The 17,500-nt window shown below is 46.3% G+C and overlaps 1 protein-coding gene across 1 annotated transcript in view; it reads left to right on the forward strand.

Moving 5' to 3' along the window:
• The window catches only part of zgc:158766 (uncharacterized protein LOC100009641 homolog), a 23,791-nt gene that overhangs the window by 158 nt on the left and 6,133 nt on the right, over positions 1 to 17,500 (forward strand). The window contains exons 2-4 of the mRNA XM_038976478.1: positions 1 to 8; positions 3,488 to 3,685; positions 9,578 to 10,979. The exon at positions 1 to 8 is cut by the window's left edge and continues 63 nt beyond it. Of these exons, the coding sequence (XP_038832406.1) occupies positions 1 to 8; positions 3,488 to 3,685; positions 9,578 to 10,979 (1,608 nt within the window). The remainder of the gene's footprint in view (positions 9 to 3,487; positions 3,686 to 9,577; positions 10,980 to 17,500) is intronic.

The raw sequence follows: 17,500 nt of genomic DNA on the forward strand, positions 1-17,500 counted from the left end.
CCTGGAGAGTTAGACGGTGTGTGTGTGTGTGTGTGTGTGTGTGTGTGTGTGTGTGTGTCACAGCTCTGAGGTCCCACAACCCAAACAGAAACATGACAGGGACACTCTCTCTGTTATGCTGTTATAAGGGTTGTTCCACAAAATGAATGCCTTTTGCGTCCCTTTGTTAAAAAGGTTCAACAACAACCCTGTTAGGTGAACTGAACATTTAATATGGTGAAACTACTCCTTTAAACAACAACCCTGTTAGGTGAACTGAACATTTAATATGGTGAAACTACTCCTTTAAAAAACAACCCTGTTAGGTGAACTGAACATTTAATATGGTGAAACTACTCCTTTAAAAAACAACCCTGATAGGTGAACTGAACATTTAATATGGTGAAACTACTCCTTTAAAAAACAACCCTGATAGGTGAACTGAACATTTAATATGGTGAAACTACTCCTTTAAAAAACAACCCTGATAGGTGAACTGAACATTTAATATGGTGAAACTACTCCTTTAAACAACAACCCTGTTAGGTGAACTGAACATTTAATATGGTGAAACTACTCCTTTAAAAAACAACCCTGATAGGTGAACTGAACATTTAATATGGTGAAACTACTCCTTTAAAAAACAACCCTGATAGGTGAACTGAACATTTAATATGGTGAAACTACTCCTTTAAAAAACAACCCTGATAGGTGAACTGAACATTTAATATGGTGAAACTACTCCTTTAAAAAAAAAAAATCTGAAGAACCATTGAACATCTAACAGTCAATCATAGTGTAAAAGCAGGTGAACTGGTTCTACTGTTTCATTGGTGGAATTACTCCAATTTTATTTGTCACATGCGCTGAATACAACAATGCAGTTCAAGAAATAGAGTTAAGAAAATATTTACTAAATAAACTAAAGTTAAAAATAAAATTAAATAACACAATAAAATAACAATAACGAGGCTATATACAGAGAGTACCGGTACAGAGTCAATTAGTGGGGTACAGGTTAGTCGAGGTCATTTGTACATGTAGGTAGGGGTAAAGTGACTATCCATAGATAATAAACAGTAAGTAGCAGCAGTGTAAAAACAAAGGGGGGGGGGGGGGGGTGTCAGTGTAAATAGTCCGGGTGGCCATTTGATTCATTGTTCAGCAGTCTTATGGCTTGGGTGGTAGAATCTGTTAAGGAGCCTTTTGGACCTAGACTTATCGCTTGCCGTGTCTTTGACAATTTTTTGGGCCTTCCTCTGACACCGCCTAGTATATAGGTCCTGGATGGCAGGACGCTTGCCCCCAGTGATGTACTGGGCCTCTCTGTAGCTCCTTACGGTCAGATACCGAGCAGTTGCCATACCAGGCGGTGATGGAACCGGTCAGGATGCTCTCGATGGTGCAGCTGTAGAACTTTTTGAGGATCTGGGGACCCATGCCAAACTTTTTCAGTCTCATGAGGGGGAAAAGGTGTTGTCATGACCTCTTCACGACTGTCTTGGTGTGTTTGGACCATGATAGTTTGTTGGTGATGTGGACACCAAGGAACTGTAAACTCTCGACCCGCTCCACTACAGCCCTGTCGATGTGAACGGGGGCTTGTCTGGCTCTCCGTTTCCTGTAGTCCACGATCAGCTCCTTTGTCTTGCTCACGTTGAGGGAGAGGTTGTTATCCTGGCACCACACTGCCAGGTCTCTGACCTCCTCCATGTAGGCTGTCTCATTGTTGTTGGTGATTAGGCTTACCACTGTTGTGTCGTCAGCAAACTTAATGATGGTGTTGGAGTCGTGCTTGGCCACACAGTCGAGGGAGGTGTTTAGTCCCAAGGTCCTTAGCTTACTGATGAGCTTTCTGGGCACTATGGTGTTGAACGCTGAGCTGTAGTCAATGAACAGCATTCTCACATAGGTGTTCCTTTTGTCCAGGTGGGAAAGTGCGCAGTGTGGAGTGCGATTGAGATTGCGTCATCTGTGGATCTGTTGGGGCGGTATGTGAATTGGAGTGGGTCTAGGGTTTCTGGGATGAAGGTGTTGATGTGAGACATGACCAGCCTTCCAAAGCACTTCATGGCTACCAAATCAAATCAAATGAAATTGGTCACCTACACATGGTTAGCAGATGTTAATGCGAGTGTAGCAAAATGCTTGTGGAAATGCTACAGACGTGAGCGCTACGGGGTGGTAGTCATTTAGGCAGGTTACCTTCGCTTTCTTGGGCACAGGGACGATAGTGGTCTGTTTGAAACATGTAGGTGTTACAGACTCAGTCAGGGAGAGGTTGAAAATGTCAGTGAAGACTCTTGCCAGTTGGTCTGCGCATGCTTTGAGTACACGTCCTGGTCATCCGTCTGGCCCCGCGGCTTTGTGAACGTTGACCTGTTTAAAGGTCTTGCTCACATCGGCTACGGAGAGCGTGATCACACAGTCGTCCGAACCAGCTGGTGCTCTCGTGCATGCTTCAGTGTTGCTTGCCTCGAAGCGAGCATAAAAAGCATTTAGCTAATCTGGTAGGCTCGTGTCACTGGGCAGCTCGCGGCTGGGTTTCCCTTTGTATTCCATAATAGTTTGCAAGCCCTGCCACATCCGACAAGCATCAGAGCCGGTGTAGTAGGATTCCATCTTAGTCCTGTATTGATGCTTTGCCTGTTTGATGGTTTGTCTGAGGGCATTGCGGGATTTATTATAAGCGTGTCATGATAAGGTCAGTGATGACAATATCTCACAGTGCTGTGCCAAAGTGTTTTCACTGTGGGTGTGCACTGTGGGTGTGCACTGTGGGTATACACGTTATATAAGAAGTCTTTATGCTGAATGTTGGCCTCAAGCAAGGAACACTTTTCATACGTACAGTAGCTTAGATAAAACCTGCCAATGTCTGCACATGTTCATTACCAACGGGTGATCTATGAGCTTCATCATTACACCATGAAGGGGACAGGTGAAATAACTATATTTGTAAAAAATCTCTCTGTTTCTCCCTCTCTCTCTCTCTCTCTCTCTCTCTCTTTCCCTCTCTCTCTCTCTCTCTCTCTCTCTCTCTCTCTCTCCCTCTCTCTCCCTCTCTCTCTCTCTCTCTCTCTCTCTTTCCCTCTCTCTCTATCGCTCTCTCTTTCTTTTCCCCCCTCTCTCTTTAGCCATGTGACATCCATTTGACATCCGTGGACAATAATGTAATATTGTTCTTCATCATCTCTACCAGGACTGAGTTCTGGACAGTTGTATCCAAAGCCCCTGTCTGCTCTGTAACCTCTCCTCTGTCTTCCTCCTCCTCTCCTCTTTCCTCCTCTCCTCCTCCTCTCCTCCTCTCCTCCTCTCTTCCTCTCCTCTGCCCAGGCAGGACTGTATCTAATACACCTCTCTCCTCCTCCTCTCCTCCTCTCCTCCTCCTCTCCTCCTCTCCTCTGCCCAGGCAGGACTGTATCTAATACACCTCTCTCCTCCTCTCCTCTGCCCAGGCAGGACTGTATCTAATCCACCTCTCTCCTCCTCTCCTCTGCCCCTACAGGACTCTGAGTCCCTGGACAGTTGTATCCAGAGCACCTTGTCTGCGCTGTACCCTCCATTCAGTGCCACTGCGTCCACCGTCCTGTGGCAGCTGTTCAGCGTGGTGGAGAGGCAGTACCGTGGGGACGGACTCCGATGTCTCATCGACTTCTTACTTCCTGCCAAGAGGATCCTGCAGAGCATCCAACAAGAGACTTGTGTGAGTGGAGGGGAGGGATGGCGAGAGGGAAGGAGGGAGGAAAGGAGAGAGAGAGAGAGAGAGAAAAGAGAGAGAGAAAAAGAGAGAGAGACCGAGAGAGATAGTACTCTACAAAGCAACAGAGTTCAGGAAGTTTTGAAGTGAATATGAATGCTTTGGAAACGTAACACAGGCAGCTTCCCTTTCCTGTGGAACTATTGGAGCCGTGGAGAGAGATGCTCTATGTGAACCTTGATCTCTCCTGGCTTTAGTCTCACTGAAGAGACATCATGGGGCTATAAGGCTGAGAAAAGACAGAGAGGAAGGAAATAAACTGAACCTAAAGATCAACTATAAAGTGGAGCAGACAGACAGAGACTATAAAGTCTGGCCAAAAGACTCCCATCATGGTTACTATTACTATTTTAATCAGATCTAATCTAAACACTAATACACACCATTATAGACACCATTACAACACAGAACACTAATACACAGCATTATCGACACCATTACAACACAGAACATTAATACACACCATTATAGACACCATTACAACACAGTGATGAGAACAGAACACTAATACACACCATTATAGACACCATTACAACACTGTGATGAGAACAGAACACTAATACACACCATTATAGACACCATTACAACACAGAACACTAATACACACCATTATAGACACCATTACAACACAGAACATTAATACACACCATTATAGACACCATTACAACACAGTGATGAGAACATAACACTAATACACACCATTATAGACACCATTACAACACATAACATTAATACACACCATTATAGACACCATTACAACACAGAACATTAATACACACCATTATAGACACCATTACAACACAGTGATGAGAACAGAACACTAATACACACCATTATAGACACCATTACAACACAGAACACTAATACACACCATTATAGACACCATTACAACACAGAACACTAATACACACCATTATAGACATAATTACAACACAGTGATGACAGACAACAAACAAGAGAGAGAGAGAGAGAGAGAGAGAGAGAGAGAGAGAGAGAGAGAGAGAGAGAGAGAGAGAGAGAGAGAGAGAGAGAGAGAGAGAGAGAGAGAGAGAGAGAGAGAGAGAGAGAGAGAGAGAGAGAGAGAGAGAGAGAGAGAGAGAGAGAGAGAGAGAGAGAGAGAGAGAGAGAGAGAGAGAATGTGAAAAGAGAGAGAGAGAGAGAGAAAGAGAGATGAGTGTGAAATATCTCTGCTGAGAGGGTGAGGGGGAACAACAGAGTGAGACAGAATGGATCATTGTTCATAGAAATCAGACAGAAAGCCATGCAGCCATTCTGCTCTGGAGCCATACACACAGAAACAGAGAGACAACTCTGGAATGAGACAGAGGTTGAGCCCCAAATCGCACCTTATTGCCTATATAATGCACTACCAGGTCAAAGGTAGTGTACTATATGGGGAATAGGATGTCATTTGGGACACACACCCTCCTGCTCTGAATAGAGACCGAAACAGAGAGGAAACTGTGGTCTGCCTGAGAGCCACCATCCCTGGGCTCAGGGGTCCAGGTTGTCATCTAATCCTGGCTCTCCCAGCAGCTTTAATTGCTGTGGGTTAGAGAGGGCTCCATGTCTCCATGACCAAAGGCCCCGAAACCCTATTCCTCTGTATTCATCTGCTGTGATTACACTGTGATGGATAGCCTGATAGCCACACAGCCTATTCCTCTGTATTCATCTGCTGTGATTACACTGTGATGGATAGCCTGATAGCCACACAGCCTATTCCTCTGTATTCATCTGCTGTGATTACACTGTGATGGAGAGCCTGATAGCCACACAGCCTATTCCTCTGTATTCATCTGCTGTGATTACACTGTGATGGAGAGCCTGATAGCCACACAGCGTTAGTTTTACCTCGCTATCTAAGCCTGGCTAGCCGCTGAGAAAAACTCCCCGTGTGTGAGAGGCTTGGTGTCAACAGCAATATGATCAGTCGCCAGGCAACGCTGGCTTTTTCAATGCTTTCCTTCACTTTTACAGCAGTTAAGCCAATGGGAAATAGACAAAAAATGGCACACTATTCCCTATTTAGTGCACTACCTTTGACCATAGGGCTCTGGTCAAAAGTAGTTCACTGTACAATATAGTGCCATTTGGGACACTGAGTACTGTTTCTCTACTTTTAAGAGCTCTTTGTACGACAGTGTCATGGTTTAGAGTTTGGGTTGTGGTTGCTTAGTAACCGGGCCTGAACGGGCAGGTTTTGCGAGCCTCCAGGATCCTGAGGAATCAGCTCATTGGAATGACGTTGAAAAGAGAACGATGATTCACTCAAGTGCTATGAAAAGAGGGTGCCTCTCTCTATAAAAGTGGAATGTATGTTTGAGCCATTTACAGTGCATTTGGACAGTATTCAGACCTCTTGACTTTTTCCACATTTGGTTACGTTACAGACTTATTCTAAAATTGATTAAATAAAATCCTCATCAATCTACAAGCAATACCATAATGACAAAGCCAAAAACAGATTTTGAGAAATTTTTGCTAATTTATAAAAAATAAAAAACATTCAATGTTCAAATCCTGTCGCTGCAGGATTCTTTTGCTGTGACAAATTAAGAGCTTACATCTGTGAAGTGTATGTATGTGTATATCAGATATCTTATTTACATAAGTATTCAGACCCTTTGTTATGAGATTCGAAATTGATCTCAGGTGCATCCTGTTTCCATTGATCATCCTTGAGATGTTTCTACGAGTTGATTGGAGTCCACCTGTGGTAAATTCTATTGATTGGACATGATTTGGAAAGACACACACCTGTCTATATAAGGTCCCACAGTTGACAGAGCACAGCTCCAGAGTTCCTCTGAGAACCTTCCAGAAGGACAACCCTCTCTGCAGCACTCCACCAATGAAGCCTTTATGGTAGAGTGGCCAGACGGAAGCAACTCCTCAGTAAAAGGCACATGACAGCCCGCTTGGAATTTGCCAAAGGCACCTAAAGGACTCTCAGACCATGAAAAACAAGATAGATTCTCTGGTCTGATGAAACCAAGATTGAACTCTTTGGCTGAATACCAAGCGTCACGTCTGGAGGAAACCTGTCACCATCCCTACGGTGAAGCATGGTGGTGGCAGCATCATGCTGTGGGGATGTTTTTTAGCGGCAGGGACTGGGAGACTAGTCAGGAACAAGGGAAAGATGAACGGAGCCAAGTACAGAGAGATCCTTGTTGAAAACCTGCTCCAGAGCGCTCAGGAGCTGAGACTGGGGCGAAGATTCACCTTCCAACAGGACAACAACCCTAAGCACACAGCCAAGACAACGCATGAGTGGCTTCGGGACAAGTCTCTGATTGTCCTTGAGTGGCCCTGCCAGAGCCTGGACTTGAACCCGATCGAACATCTCTGGAGAGACCTGAAAATAGCTGTACAGCGATGCTCCCCATCTAACCTGACAGAGCTTGAGGGGATCTGCAGAGAAGAATGGGAGAAACTCACAAAATACAGGTGTGCCAAGCTTGTAGCGTCATACCCAAGAAGACTCGAGGCTGTAATTTCTGCCAATGGTGATTCAACAAAGTACTGAGTAAAGGGTCTGAATACTTATGTAAATGTGATATTTCCGGGGGGTTTTGGTTGCAAAAATGTCTAAAAACAGTTTTTGCTTTGTCTTTATGGAGTATTGTGTGTAGATTGATGAGAAAAAAAATGCTATAATTTTTAGAATAAGGCTGTAACGTAACAAAATGTTGAAAAGGTCAAGGGGTCTGAATACTTTCCAAATTAACTTCTATACACTCTCTACATTATACCTGTAAGAGTCTCTAGAACGCGTCAGGGATACTGTATGACACTGAGGATATTTTGCTGTGGTGAGTGACTGTCTGTTTTTAGTGTTGTCCATCTCTCTATGCCTGGTGCAGCACTGTGGTTTCACACTGCTCCAGTCTCTCTAATCTGTTGTCCATCTCTCTATACCTGGTGCAGCCCTGTGGTTTAACACTGCTCCAGTCTCTCTAATCTGTTGTCCATCTCTCTATACCTGGTGTAGCCCTGTGGTTTCACCCTGCTCCAGTCTCTCTAATCTGTTGTCCATCTCTCTATACCTGGTGCAGCACTGTGGTTTCACACTGCTCCGGTCTCTCTAATCTGTTGTCCATCTCTCTATGCCTGGTGCAGCACTGTGGTTTCACACTGCTCCGGTCTCTCTAATCTGTTGTCCATCTCTCTATGCCTGGTGCAGCACTGTGGTTTCACACTGCTCCGGTCTCTCTAATCTGTTGTTCATCTCTCTATACCTGGTGCAGCTCTGTGGTTTCACACTGCTCCAGTCTCTCTAATATGTTGTCCATCTCTCTATGCCTGGTGCAGCACTGTGGTTTCACACTGCTCCAGTCTCTCTAATCTGTTGTCCATCTCTCTATACCTGGTGCAGCTCTGTGGTTTCACACTGCTCCAGTCTCTCTAATCTGTTGTCCATCTCTCTATGCCTGGTGCAGCACTGTGGTTTCACACTGCTCCAGTCTCTCTAATATGTTGTCCATCTCTCTATGCCTGGTGCAGCACTGTGGTTTCACACTGCTCCAGTCTCTCTAATTTGTTGTCCATCTCTCTATGCCTGGTGCAGCCCTGTGGTTTCACACTACTCCAGTCTCTCTAATCTGTTGTCCATCTCTCTATGCCTGGTGCAGCCCTGTGGTTTCACACTGCTCCAGTCTCTCTAATCTGTTGTCCATCTCTCTATACCTGGTGCAGCACTGTGGTTTCACACTGCTCCGGTCTCTGTAATCTGTTGTCCATCTCTCTATGCCTGGTGCAGCACTGTGGTTTCACACTGCTCCGGTCTCTCTAATCTGTTGTCCATCTCTCTATGCCTGGTGCAGCACTGTGGTTTCACACTGCTCCGGTCTCTCTAATCTGTTGTTCATCTCTCTATACCTGGTGCAGCTCTGTGGTTTCACACTGCTCCGGTCTCTCTAATCTGTTGTCCATCTCTCTATGCCTGGTGCAGCACTGTGGTTTCACACTGCTCCAGTCTCTCTAATCTGTTGTCCATCTCTCTATACCTGGTGCAGCTCTGTGGTTTCACACTGCTCCGGTCTCTCTAATCTGTTGTCCATCTCTCTATGCCTGGTGCAGCACTGTGGTTTCACACTGCTCCGGTCTCTCTAATCTGTTGTCCATCTCTCTATGCCTGGTGCAGCACTGTGGTTTCACACTGCTCCAGTCTCTCTAATCTGTTGTCCATCTCTCTATGCCTGGTGCAGCACTGTGGTTTCACACTGCTCCGGTCTCTCTAATCTGTTGTCCATCTCTCTATACCTGGTGCAGCACTGTGGTTTCACACTGCTCCAGTCTCTCTAATTTGTTGTCCATCTCTCTATGCCTGGTGCAGCCCTGTGGTTTCACACTACTCCAGTCTCTCTAATCTGTTGTCCATCTCTCTATGCCTGGTGCAGCCCTGTGGTTTCACACTGCTCCAGTCTCTCTAATCTGTTGTCCATCTCTCTATGCCTGGTGCAGCCCTGTGGTTTCACACTGTTCCAGTCTCTCTAATCTACAGATGTAGGGTCATCATTTGATCACTCTTTTGTTGCTGATAATTTTTCTGATTTACCTAAAGTTACTGAAAAACCCACACTAACACATGGTTATATTAACAGTATTGGAATTTAAATGTAACCTACTTTTGGCCAGCTAATAGCCTAACCACCGATCAAGCAACATTATGGACTAAATGTTCAAATCCTGTTGCTTCCGGATTCTTTTGCTGTGACAAATTAAGAGCTTACATCTGTGAATTGTATGTATGTGTATATCAGAGGGGTTGGATACAGCAGAAGACACATTTCAGTCTGGTATGGGCTAATAAAGTATTGTCGTCCTCTACAGGTGCGTTTCCACGGCCGGCTGTTCTATCATGAGGGTTGGCCCTTCTGCATCAACGAGAAGGTGGTCTTGCAGCTCGCCCCGCTCCATAAGGTCCGTCTGAAGCAGGGAGACTTCTACCTACAGGTGGTTCCTCTGGGCCGCAAGGCTGCCAAGCTGGTCATAAAATGTCTGTCGGCCAGCGGCCAGGCCATCGCAGAGATCCCCGTCCCAGAGAGCATGTACGGCAGCGTCTTCACCGCTGACTTCCTGCAGAATGTGACGCGCGAGCGCAACCTCCACCCGCTGCAGAACTGGTTGCTCACCACCGGCACCGTCGTGTACCGGACGCCGTGGAAGAACGTGGTGAATCCTCTGTTCGTCAGCAGCACGACAGACGCCATCATGCAGACGCGGGGCGACAGCACGGGCTTCCGTGGCCAGCTCAGCGCCTGCAGTACCAGTGGATCCACAGGGACCCTGGACTCCCATCGCAGCTCCCACGAATCACTACACTCCCAGGGGGCAGACTCTACCTTCTCAGAGCCTGCTATCCTGAGCAGGCGGGTCCATGTAATGGACCCCAGCAGCACTAGTTGCAGGTCCCAACAGGATCCCAACCCAGGACTTCACCGGATGGAGAACCACAATCAGAACCACAGCCTGAGAGCAGCTCCTGCCTCTCACTCCTGCAGCCCACAGACAGACAGGCTGGCTGGGGAGGGTGGTGGTTGTCCGGGGAAGGGCCAGTGGGAGGGGGAGGAGGGCCAGGGTGGGACCAGAGAGAGGACCAGGACCCTGTCGTTCAGCACCGACCTCAGTAACCCCAACCCTCGCCGCCCCCGCCACGCCAGGGACTCTGTGTCCTTCGAGACCCGGAGACTGTTCCGTAAGTCCTACATGGAGGCCCTGCAGAACCCCATGAACCTGGGCTCTAGCTCTGAGTCCATCCTGGAGGAAGGACCAGAGCACAGTCCTGCATGCCCAGGTCTCAGCCCACTCAGCCCCAGAGAGGATGCCTCATCTCCAGCTACGACCCCTGGTAGCAGCCCCTCCACCCCCACCACCCAGAGAGAGCAGGGGCCCCGTGGGCTCAGGCTAGGGGGGACCAGGGCATGGCTGGGTGGGGACCTCGACTCCCCCCGACTCTCTCCCAGCACACCTCTCCTGTACCTCCAGAGGGGTCTGAGGAACGCTGGGGCCCTGGAGACCCGGGCAGAGAGGCGCTCCAAGTCTCTAGAGAGGACTAACAAGGCGGCCCAGGTCAAAGGGCACCGGGCGCGCTCCTCCTCCGGGGGCTCGGCCAGCAGTGGAGTCTTCTCACCAAAGAAGCTGATGAACGGATACGCCCTGCGCTTCGGACGGCTGGACCTGGAGGCTGCCTTCTCCAGCTCAGACAGGAGGAGCAGTGTTAGAGAGGAGACAGGTAGAAAAACCTGATTAGAATAACATGTGACTGATTAGAATAACATGTGACTGATTAGTATAACATGTGACTGATTAGAATAACATGTGACTGATTAGAATAACATGTGACTGATTAGTATAACATGTGACTGATTAGTATAACACGTGACTGATTAGTATAACATGTGACTGATTAGTATAACATGTGACTGATTAGAATAACATATGACTGATTAGAATAACATGTGACTGATTAGTATAACATGTGACTGATTAGTATAACATGTGACTGATTAGAATAACATGTGACTGATTAGAATAACATGTGACTGATTAGTATAACATGTGACTGATTAGAATAACATGTGACTGATTAGAATAACATGTGACTGATTAGAATAACATGTGACTGATTAGTATAACATGTGACTGATTAGAATAACATGTGACTGATTAGTATAACATGTGACTGATTAGTATAACATGTGACTGATTAGTATAACATGTGACTGATTAGTATAACATGTGACTGATTAGAATAACATGTGACTGATTAGAATAGACTCCTGGAGTCTGGTATATAATGATCCCACATGGGCTGCATAGACCAAGGTTATGGGTTTGACTCCTGGAGTCTGGTATATAATGATCCCACATGGGCTGCATAGACCAAGGTTATGGGTTTGACTCCTGGAGTCTGGTATATAATGATCCCACATGGGCTGCATAGACCAAGGTTATGGGTTTGACTCCTGGAGTCTGGTATATAATGATCCCACATGGGCTGCATAGACCAAGGTTAAGGGTTTGACTCCTGGAGTCTGGTATATAATGATCCCACATGGGCTGCATAGACCAAGGTTATGGGTTTGACTCCTGGAGTCTGGTATATAATGATCTCACATGGGCTGCATAGACCAAGGTTATGGGTTTGACTCCTGGAGTCTGGTATATAATGATCCCACATGGGCTGCATAGACCAAGGTTATGGGTTTGACTCCTGGAGTCTGGTATATAATGATCCCACATGGGCTGTATAGACCAAGGTTATGGGTTTGACTCCTGGAGTCTGGTATATAATGATCCCACATGGGCTGCATAGACCAAGGTTATGGGTTTGACTCCTGGAGTCTGGTATATAATGATCCCACATGGGCTGTATAGACCAAGGTTAAGGGTTTGACTCCTGGAGTCTGGTATATAATGATCCCACATGGGCTGTATAGACCAAGGTTAAGGGTTTGACTCCTGGAGTCTGGTATATAATGATCCCACATGGGCTGTATAGACCAAGGTTATGGGTTTGACTCCTGGAGTCTGGTATATAATGATCCCACATGGGCTGTATAGACCAAGGTTATGGGTTTGACTCCTGGAGTCTGGTATATAATGATCCCACATGGGCTGTATAGAACAAGGTTATGGGTTTGACTCCTGGAGTCTGGTATATAATGATCCCACATGGGCTGTATAGACCAAGGTTATGGGTTTGACTCCTGGAGTCTGGTATATAATGATCCCACATGGGCTGCATAGACCAAGGTTATGGGTTTGACTCCTGGAGTCTGGTATATAATGATCCCACATGGGCTGCATAGACCAAGGTTATGGGTTTGACTCCTGGAGTTTGGTATATAATGATCCCACATGGGCTGCATAGACCAAGGTTATGGGTTTGACTCCTGGAGTCTGGTATATAATGATCCCACATGGGCTGTATAGACCAAGGTTATGGGTTTGACTCCTGGAGTCTGGTATATAATGATCCCACATGGGCTGCATAGACCAAGGTTATGGGTTTGACTCCTGGAGTCTGGTATATAATGATCCCACATGGGCTGTATAGACCAAGGTTATGGGTTTGACTCCTGGAGTCTGGTATATAATGATCCCACATGGGCTGCATAGACCAAGGTTATGGGTTTGACTCCTGGAGTCTGGTATATAATGATCCCACATGGGCTGTATAGACCAAGGTTATGGGTTTGACTCCTGGAGTCTGGTATATAATGATCCCACATGGCCTGTATAGACCAAGGTTATGGGTTTGACTCCTGGAGTCTGGTATATAATGATCCCACATGGGCTGTATAGACCAAGGTTATGGGTTTGACTCCTGGAGTCTGGTATATAATGATCCCAAATGGGCTGTATAGACCAAGGTTATGGGTTTGACTCCTGGAGTCTGGTATGTAGTGATCCACATGGGCTGTATAGACCAAGGTTATGGGTTTGACTTCTGCTTGGGCTATTTATATGTATTGATTGAAATAGGAGTGAGGTCAGGTATAATGATAGCTCAGTTGGTTGGAGCTAGACCTTTGTCAAAGGTAAAAGTCCATTCAGTGGGCAAAACTGGTTCAATTATCATATCAACCAGTTTTTCCTTTGAAAAGACATATTTTCTACCAGTTTTTCCTTTGAAAACACATCATTTCTACCAGTTTTCATGTTGGTTTAAGAATGTAACATCAACAAAGGCAGTAAAAGTCTAAACAGCTATGTGTTGTGAGAGTGCGTTGGTGATTTCTCAACTCAAGCGTCGTCTTCAGTTTGGACAAACACTTTCCCTGCCATTGGTCCAACAGAGATCATAACAGCAGCTCTCTCTCACTGTATCCAATGGCCTCCGGGCTTGAAAACACGCTTTGTTTCCAGACAGGTTGTATGTCGTGGTTTCAGTGGGTAATTATGACCTGCAGTAATAGGGATCTGACTGAGGGTTACAGGCCTGTGTTTGTCTGGACTGTTGATATGAGGAGACAGCTTGTAGTTCTCATGTGCTGATTGTTTTGGGTGGTGGAGGGGGAGGGGGTTGTGTGTGTGTGTGTATATGCGCTTTGACATGTTATGTGACAGGTATGGCCCATCCCTGGAACAGACGTGGTGTTGGACACACACACACTGTTCTGTTGTTCTGTGCAGGGCAGTGCAGAAGAGTTGCTTTGTGAAAGTGTCATCCAGGGAATCATTCTGTTTTATTTAGCACGGCCTCTTCCGGGTATTGAAATGTGGAAAGTGTGTGAGTTGATTTAAAGGGATACTTTTGGATGTTGGCAACGAGGCCCTTTATCTACTTCCCCAGAGTCAGATGAACTGGTGAATACCATTTGTATATTTCTATGTTCAGTTCGAATGAAGTTGGAGCTCGTTTTGGGAGCCAATGCTAACTAGCATTAGCGCAATTGCTGGAAGTGTATGTGTATCTGCTAACGCTAGTTAGCGCAACTACCTCTAACTTCCTCATTGCCAAAATCCTGAAGAGTCCCTTAAACCCTGTGAAATGACACAGACTCAGCAGTTCAGTTGATTTAACCCGTGAAATGACACAGACTCAGCAGTTCAGTTAATTTTAACCCCGTGAAATGACACAGACTCAGCAGTCCAGTTGATTTAACCCGTGAAATGACACAGACTCAGCAGTCCAGTTGATTTTAACCCCGTGAAATGACACAGACTCAGCAGTCCAGTTGATTTTATCCCCGTGAAATGACACAGACTCAGCAGTTCAGTTGATTTTAACCCCGTGAAATGACACAGACTCAGCAGTTCAGTTGATTTTAACCCCGTGAAATGACACAGACTCAGCAGTTCAGTTGATTTTATCCCCGTGAAATGACACAGACTCAGCAGTTCAGTTGATTTTAACCCCGTGAAATGACACAGACTCAGCAGTTCAGTTGATTTTAACCCCGTGAAATGACACAGACTCAGCAGTTCAGTTGATTTTAACCCCGTGAAATGACACAGACTCAGCAGTCCAGTTGATTTTAACCCCGTGAAATGACACAGACTCAGCAGTTCAGTTGATTTTAACCCCGTGAAATGACACAGACTCAGCAGTTCAGTTGATTTTAACCCCGTGAAATGACACAGACTCAGCAGTTCAGTTGATTTTAACCCCGTGAAATGACAGACTCAGCAGTCCAGTTGATTTTAACCCCGTGAAATGACACAGACTCAGCAGTTCAGTTGATTTTAACCCCGTGAAATGACACAGACTCAGCAGTCCAGTTGATTTTAACCCCGTGAAATGACACAGACTCAGCAGTTCAGTTGATTTAACCCCGTGAAATGACACAGACTCAGCAGTTCAGTTGATTTTAACCCCGTGAAATGACACAGACTCAGCAGTTCAGTTGATTTTAACCTCATGAAATGACACAGACTCAGCAGTTCAGTTGATTTTAACCTCGTGAAATGACACAGACTCAGCAGTTCAGTTGATTTTAACCCCGTGAAATGACACAGACTCAGCAGTTCAGTTGATTTAACCCTGTGAAATGACACAGACTCAGCAGTTCCGCCCAGGGATGGTAGGTTTTCCCTGATTGGAAAAAGATAAGACCATGACCATGTGCCCTGAAAAGGAAAATCTCTTGGCCTTATAGAGACATATTATTCCAGAACCCATAACTGTATTTAGTACAACTACCCCACAATGTCAGTATCTCCCTCAACAATGAGGGATTTCTGCCTGCCATGACCTCATGGCAGAGCAATACAACAGTAGCAAGCTGAAGCCCATTTTTCCACACTGAAAACCGAGAGCCACTGAAAACCCAGCTCCACTGAAAACCTAGTCTCTGAAAACCTAGTCATTGAAAACCTAGAACCACTGAAAACCTAGAACCACTGAAAACCTAGTGCCACTGAAAACCTAGAACCACTGAAAACCTAGGGCCACTGAAAACCCAGCTCCACTGAAAACCCAGAGCCACTGAAAACATAGCACCACTGAAAACATAGCACCACTGAAAACCCAGCTCCACTGAAAACCCAGCGCCACTGAAAACCCAGCTCCACTGAAAACATAGCACCACTGAAAACCTAGGGCCACTGAAAACCCAGCTCCACTGAAAACCCAGCGCCACTGAAAACATAGCGCCACTGAAAACATAGCACCACTGAAAACCCAGCGCCACTGAAAACCCAGCTCCACTGAAAACATAGCACCACCGAAAACATAGCACCACTGAAAACATAGCGCCACTGAAAACATAGCACCACTGAAAACCCAGAGCCACTGAAAACCCAGCTCCACTGAAAACATAGCACCACTGAAAACATAGCACCACTGAAAACATAGCACCACTGAAAACATAGCACCACTGAAAACATAGCACCACTGAAAACATAGCACCACTGAAAACCCAGAGCCACTGAAAACATAGCACCACTGAAAACATAGCACCACTGAAAACATAGCACCACTGAAAACCCAGAGCCACTGAAAACATAGCACCACTGAAAACATAGCACCACTGAAAACCCAGAGCCACTGAAAACATAGCGCCACTGAAAACCCAGAGCCACTGAAAACATAGCACCACTGAAAACATAGCACCACTGAAAACATAGCGCCACTGAAAACCCAGAGCCACTGAAAACATAGCGCCACTGAAAACCCAGCATCACTGAAAACCTAGAGCCCATTGAGACCTTGGTGGACAGGAAACCTCACACACACACACACACACACACACACACACACACACACACACACACACACACACACACACACACACACACACACACACACACACACACACACACACACACACACACACACACACACTGTGGTGCTAGGTTCACACACACACACAGTGGCGCTAGGTTCACACACACACACACACACAGTGGCGCTAGGTTCACACACACACACACACACACACACACACACACACACACACACACACACACACACACACACACACACACACACACAGTGACATGACATGGCCTTCCAGTGAATGTGGGACTGGGCTGTGCTCGACTCTGGTCCCAGACAGATGAGTTGCCTCCTGTACAATAGCTTTCATTGTGCCCCCCTTCTCCACTGGGGCTGAATGCAGAGGAAAACCCCTTAACCTGTCCTCATGTAAGGTCCATTCACCTGAGTAACATGAGAACCAGTGAACCAACACTGACTTTTTTCAGGACTTTATTCTGAAAACAAAACCATCCCTCACTTTGAGAAGGGATGGAATTACCCTCATCCACCATGTGAGATGGTAATGGCTGTGGTGGCCATTGCTTCATTCATGTCCCTCTTGTGATTTCAATGCTTTGTACACTCAGTGTATATGTAGGGAATAGGGTGCCATTTGGGATGCATCCTAGTCCAGACCGTTTCGTTCTCCGACAGACAGAAATGTGTGGTTGAAAAATGTGGGACCAGGTCCTGGCTGCATTGATGGCTTAGAACGGTGTTAAATGCTGTATACAACCCAGGCTTACACAGGGTACAATGCAGGAGAGGCTTTGCTCTACATTTATAACTTCCTGACAAAACAAAGCAATGTAGGAAGTTTGTTGCAAACAGAATTGCTGGCCGCACAGCCACAGCCAGTCACACAGGAAGTACATTTAGTGTCTGAGGACAAAAGGGGGCTAGGCTGGGAAGGGAGAGGCTAAGCTGGGAGGGGAGGGGACAGGCTGGGAGGGGAGGGGACAGACTGGGAGGGGAGGGGTTATGATGGGAGGGGACAGGCTGGGAGGAGAGGGGTTATGATGGGAGGAGACAGGCTGGGAGGGGAG

This window comes from Salvelinus namaycush, chromosome 37, assembly GCF_016432855.1.
Source record: "Salvelinus namaycush isolate Seneca chromosome 37, SaNama_1.0, whole genome shotgun sequence".
NCBI lineage: Eukaryota > Metazoa > Chordata > Actinopteri > Salmoniformes > Salmonidae > Salvelinus > Salvelinus namaycush.